At 44.9% G+C, this 5,777-nt stretch overlaps 1 protein-coding gene across 1 annotated transcript; it reads left to right on the plus strand.

Moving 5' to 3' along the window:
• The first annotated feature begins 3,117 nt into the window (after positions 1–3,117).
• On the plus strand, positions 3,118–4,565 carry LOC123069475 (ERI1 exoribonuclease 2-like). The gene has a single exon (XM_044492347.1). The coding sequence runs from the start codon at positions 3,256–3,258 to the stop codon at positions 4,219–4,221; it is 966 nt and encodes a 321-aa protein (XP_044348282.1). The 5' UTR covers positions 3,118–3,255; the 3' UTR covers positions 4,222–4,565.
• Positions 4,566–5,777: the final 1,212 nt, after the last annotated feature.

Consider the following 5,777-nt stretch of genomic DNA (forward strand, 5'->3'; position numbering starts at 1 on the left):
AGATTCATCTATTCAACCAACACAAAGAACTTCAAAGAGTGCCCCAAAGTTTCTACTGGAGAGTCAAGACAAAAACGTGTGCCAACCCCTATGCATAAGTTCACGAGGTCACTGAACCTGCAAGTTGATCACCAAAACATACATCAAGTAGATCACGTGAATATCCCATTGTCACCACACATAAGCACATGCAAGACATACATAAAGTGTTCTCAAATCCTTAAAGACTCAATCCTAAGATACCTTCAAAGGGAAAACTCAATCCATTACAAGAGAGTGAGGGGGAGAAACATCATAAGATCCAACTATAATAGCAAAGCTACGCGATACATCAAGATCATGCCATATCAAGAACATGAGAGAGAGAGAGAGATCAAACACATAGCTAATGGTACATACCCTCAGCCCCGAGGGTGAACTATTCCCTCCTCGTCATGGAGAGCGCCGGGATGAAGAAGATGGCCACCGGTGAGGGATCCCCCCTCCGGCAGGGTGCCAGAACGGGCTCCCGAGAGGTTTTTGATGGCTAAAAAGTCTTGCGGCGGCGGAACTCCCGATCTATCGTGCTCCTGGATGTTTTCGAGGTATATGGGTATATATCGAAGGAAGAAGTAGGTCGGTGGAGCTGCGAGGGGCCCACGAGGGTGGGGGGCGCGCCTTCCTGCCTTGTGGCCTCCTCGCTTCTTTCTTGACGTCCACTCCAAGTCCTCTGGATCACGTTTGTTCCAAAAATCACTCTCCCGAAGGTTTCATTCTGTTTGGATTTCGTTTAATATTCCTTTTCTGCGAAACACTGAAATAGGCAAAAAACAGCAATTTGGACTGGGCCCCCGGTTAATAGGTTAGTCCCAAAATAGTATAAAAGGTATAATAAAGCCCATTAAACATCCAAAACAGATAATATAATGGCATGAAACAATCAAAAATTATAGATACGTTGGAGACGTATCAATAACCGTGTTACAAGTGACGTTTGAGCAACCCCAAAGTCCATTGCACGGTAATAATGACTACGGTACTTTCATGGTTTAAGGATAAAAATCACATGTTAACACTCTGTGTTATTACAATTCATTACACACGATATTATCTCAATTCATACGAAACAAGTTTGGGTCGATTCAATATGATCGTTCTTCCAATGTCATAATCTCAATGTTGTTTTAGAACTATCGTTACACGTAACAATACCCAAAGAGCCGGAAAACGTGATCACCAACAACACTTGAACTAGTCTTAGAGGTGAGACTATGAACCTTTATTTTATCCATTTATCATTTCACACGTGCATATGAAATTTCCACTGAACCGCATATTTCAGGATCATAGAAGTTATAGCATGAAATATAGACACTTATTTATGAATATGGAAATATAATAAGACAATATTATTGCCTCTAGGGCAAATTTCCAACAACCATGAGGACGACGACGAGCTGCATCTCAGAGGAGTCCCCGATGCTACAACCGACAAGGCGGCAAGCTGGAACCAGCACGACGACGAACTAGAAACGATGGCGGCAAATGCTACAATCCACATATAGTGAGCTGGAACGGGAGCCCCGATGTTGCAACCATCACGACGGTGAGCCGGAACTGAATGCAACCAGACGCGGCGAGCAAGCAACCGTGGTGGGGCGACGATGTCAAGCATCGGCTAGCGGTGGTTCAACCGGTGGCAATTTCGGCCATGAGCGCGCTGCGTGGTAATTTTTTTGCGAGCGGAACGACGCTCTGGTAGTGCCAGGCTATGCAGGGGAGATTGGGGAACACCTGCTTCGTGTTGACTCTTTTTTGTTACAGGGGACCATTGATCCAACGGTCGTTACACACTCAACCATGTGGATGTGGTGCAACCGACCGAGTTTTCGGCCGCTGACCGGCGCCTAGCGCTGGCCCATGTATGGGGCTGGACACCCACTGCTTTTTTCATTTATTTTTTTCACTTCTTTTTTTGTTTAAAATAATTCAGGACTTTAAGAATGTTCAAAACCTGAAAAAACTTGCGTATTTGAAAACAAATGTTTCAAGAATTCATAAAATGTTCGTGAATTCCAAAAATATTCATGTTTTTTAAAAATGTTCAGGAAATCATATAACATCGTGGATTCGAAAAATGTTCAAAATTTCAAAAAAATGTAAAAAAAATCAAAAAATGTTCATGATTTTAAAAGGAGTTCACGTATTAAAAAAAGGTCATGAATTAGAAAAAAATCATGAATAAAAAAACTATTCATAAATGTTTCAACAATGTTCACAAATTTCAAAAATATTCGTGAATTTCAAAAATTCTTCCCAAGTTTCAAAAACTATATCATTAAGTCTAAAACGGTTAGCCGATTCAACAAATGTCCATGAATTTAAAAATTGTTCCCGAAATAAAAAAATTGTCAGTTGAAAATTAATCAAAAAAATTTATTCACAACTTTGAAAAATATATTCGTAATTTCAAAGAATGTTTTGAATTGAAAAAAACATTATCTCAAAAATTATTTACAATTTTAGGTTTGCAAATTTATAAATAATGTTGGCGAATTAAAAAATAATCATTATTTCACGAAAAGTTCATGATTTCAAAAACATAATCTCGGTTTGAAGTAATCACTATTCTTGTGTTTTGGGCCGGGCTAGGCCGAGCTCGGGCTTGTGATTTTGAGGTCGGAACCAAGCCCGACCCGGAGAATGCCTAGGTTTAGCCTAGCGACATCAGTCATCATGCTAATGTCACTTACATTTTTTCTCCTCTTTTTTTTATTTTCATCTTATTTTATATGCATATACAATTATTTTAAAGACATAAATTTAGTTAAGAAATTCAAAACCACGAATTTGAAAAAATGTTAACATAGTATACAATTTGTTTGCTCGGTTCTTAGAAGATGTGAACAATTTAAAAAAATCGTGAGAATGAAAAAATGTTGCTTTGTTTCAAAAAATATATGCCCAATTTTTTGAAATTGTTTATTCAATGTAAAATAAATAGATTAGAAATAGCCTTTGATTTGCTGATCCAACTGAAATCGCAGCCTTTGGTTTGTTGATTACTACTGTATAGATTAGAAAGTACTAGCGCCAACGACGTAAAAAAAAACGCGCCAACTGTTGTTCCGAAAAGCATCGGATTGGATTTCGATTTAAAGGGGACGACTCACCGGCGGGTTCGCAACCCTAGTTTTCGATCTGATCCTTCCCCGATCTTCGCCGCCCATCTTCCCAACTTCCCCCCATCTCGAGTTTGCGCGCACTCCGGCGAACATGGCAGCGATCATGGCGGGGCGCGGGCAGGGGCTGGAGCAAGATTTCGATTTCTTCGTGGTGGTCGACTTCGAGGCGACGTGCGTCCAAGACGCGCGGATCTTCCCCCAGGAAATCATTGAGTTCCCCGCCGTGCTCGTCGACGACGCCACCGGCCGCATCGAGTCCGTCTTTCGCAGGTACGTTCGTCCAAAACATCACCCTGTGCTGACCCAGTTTTGCAGGGAACTCACCGGCATCCGGCAGGAGGACGTCGACGGCGGCGTGGATCTCGGCGAGGCGCTCTGGCTGCACGACGCTTGGTTGAAGGCGGCGACGGCGGGGGCAGGGAACAAGAGACGCGTCCGCTTGGCCGTCGTGACATGGGGGGACTGGGATTGCCGGACCATGCTCGAGTTCGAGTGCCGCTTCAAGGGCATCGAGAAGCCCTCGTACTTCGATCAGTGGATCAATCTGAGAGTCCCCTTCCAGGCGGCGCTCGGTGGCGGAGGGCGGGTCAACCTGCAGGAAGCGGTCCGGGCGGCGGGGCTGGACTGGGAGGGCCGCCTGCACTGCGGGCTGGACGACGCGCGCAACACCGCGCGGCTGCTTGCTGATCTCATGCGGCGCGGGGTCAAGATCAACATCACCGGCTCGCTGGCGCCGCCGCCGCCGATGCAGAAGCAGCCGGCTCGCACAAGCCTTTGCGGTGGCTCACCGACGCTGGCGTCGGCGCCGTCGCCGATCCAGCAGCAGCCGCCTCGCACAGGCCCTTTCGGTGGCTCGTTTGCACTGGTGCCGGCGCCGATCCAGCAGAAGCAGCAGCCGCCGCAGCCACACATAATCAACCCCTGCGGTGGCTCCTCTGCGCCGTGCTTCTGGTACTGCGGCGTGGCGAGCAGAGGAGGCATGGAGCCAGGGCCGACGCAGTCTGGATGCGGCAACTGGACGCCGGCCATGGGACCCTACTTCCTGTGGAGCAACTGAACCCAGTGTCGCTCAGCTGCTAGTGTTGATCGTCCTAGCCATCAGAATCTGTCTAGTCTAGGTGTAAATTTGATCATTGAAATCGAACTTGACCAATAGGGCTATTCTTGATGTAATCGGTGTCTGAATTAGTATTATCAATAGAAATTTCGTTTTAGTTATGTTCCTTCTCCGCGAATTTCTGAGACAACAGAAAATTCAGATCAGGAAAAACAACCAACTGTGGATTTCTGAGATAAGAGCACAAATGCCTCATCATATTGGAAAAAACAACCTTGTATCCAAAATAATTTCCTTGAACACAAATGCCTCAACTATACTCCTAGTCTATCAGTTATTGTTCACTGAAATCGAAAGTGACCAATGGGGCTATTCTTGATGTAATTGGTGTCTGAATTATTAGTATCAATACAAATTTCCTTTTAAATACTACTCCCTCCGTTCCATTAAGACTTTTTGACACTGGTGTAGTGTCAAAAAGCATCTTATATTATATGGGACGGAGGGAATAGTAATAATAGAAGATTTGTTTTGCCTTCTCTATGGATTTCTTCAGTGTCGAGCAACGGGGCCAATGATTGACTTGTAAGTGACGTTAATAAATTTCTGATGAAGGCTACAATCCCAATGGACAGTGCAAACTTGTAAGCCGTCCTCAGATGAAGCCCCCTGCTCGTCCGAGGGGCTGCTCGCCGGACGGGGCATCCATCACGTCGGCCAAAGACATGGCGGTAACGACCGACCCCATGAGGTATGGTCTCTCTCCAAGGCACATTCGTCAAGCACCGAACAAGACAATGTTGACAACTTGCCATCTTGCCGCATATCACCATCATATATGCAACATTATATCAAGATTGAAAAATAAAACAGCTAACTGTAGATTTCTGAGATAAGAGCTAACTCAAATCATTTGCTCCAACACAAATGCGAACGGTTGTCAAGCTCTTACACAAACGCCATACATTTTCAGTCACAAAACAGAAACTTGGTTACAAGCACACCACAACCATTGTTGCTGGCCAATCAAGTCTCCCCTCTGCAGACCAGCAGGTAGCATCACAGCCAAACACAAAGGAAGGACTAACCAGTAACCATGGTTTGGGTGAGTCGGTTACAAGGTGCTCAAAGACTAGCAAAATCTACTGCCTACGGAGGGGAACAAGCTACTCTGCGCTACCTAGCCCTTGGTTTGTACTGCAAGGGCTATATCAACCACCTAGAGAAGTTGTCGCAGACCACCTGAAGTGCCCCTTCAGGCCAATAAAACCAAGGTTGTTGTTAGCATCACACCAGGTGATGTGAATGTGCATAGGAATTTCACTTTGTTGTGTTGATGTGTTTCCTGATCATGTTCAAGGTCTCCATAACCTGTGAAAGCAAGAATACAATAAGTACCCGACAGAAACATCAAAATCATAATTTGTAAGGGTGCAAGAAAATCATGTTGTCCCGATGGATGCCAGCAATTCCTAGCACACTAGCATGATATGGAGCAATAGTTACTCCTAGACGCAGGTGCCAGTGGGACCGGCATGGTGTACGCATGAACGACA

The sequence above is a fragment of the Triticum aestivum genome, chromosome 3B, assembly GCF_018294505.1.
Source record: "Triticum aestivum cultivar Chinese Spring chromosome 3B, IWGSC CS RefSeq v2.1, whole genome shotgun sequence".
Classification (NCBI taxonomy): domain Eukaryota; kingdom Viridiplantae; phylum Streptophyta; class Magnoliopsida; order Poales; family Poaceae; genus Triticum; species Triticum aestivum.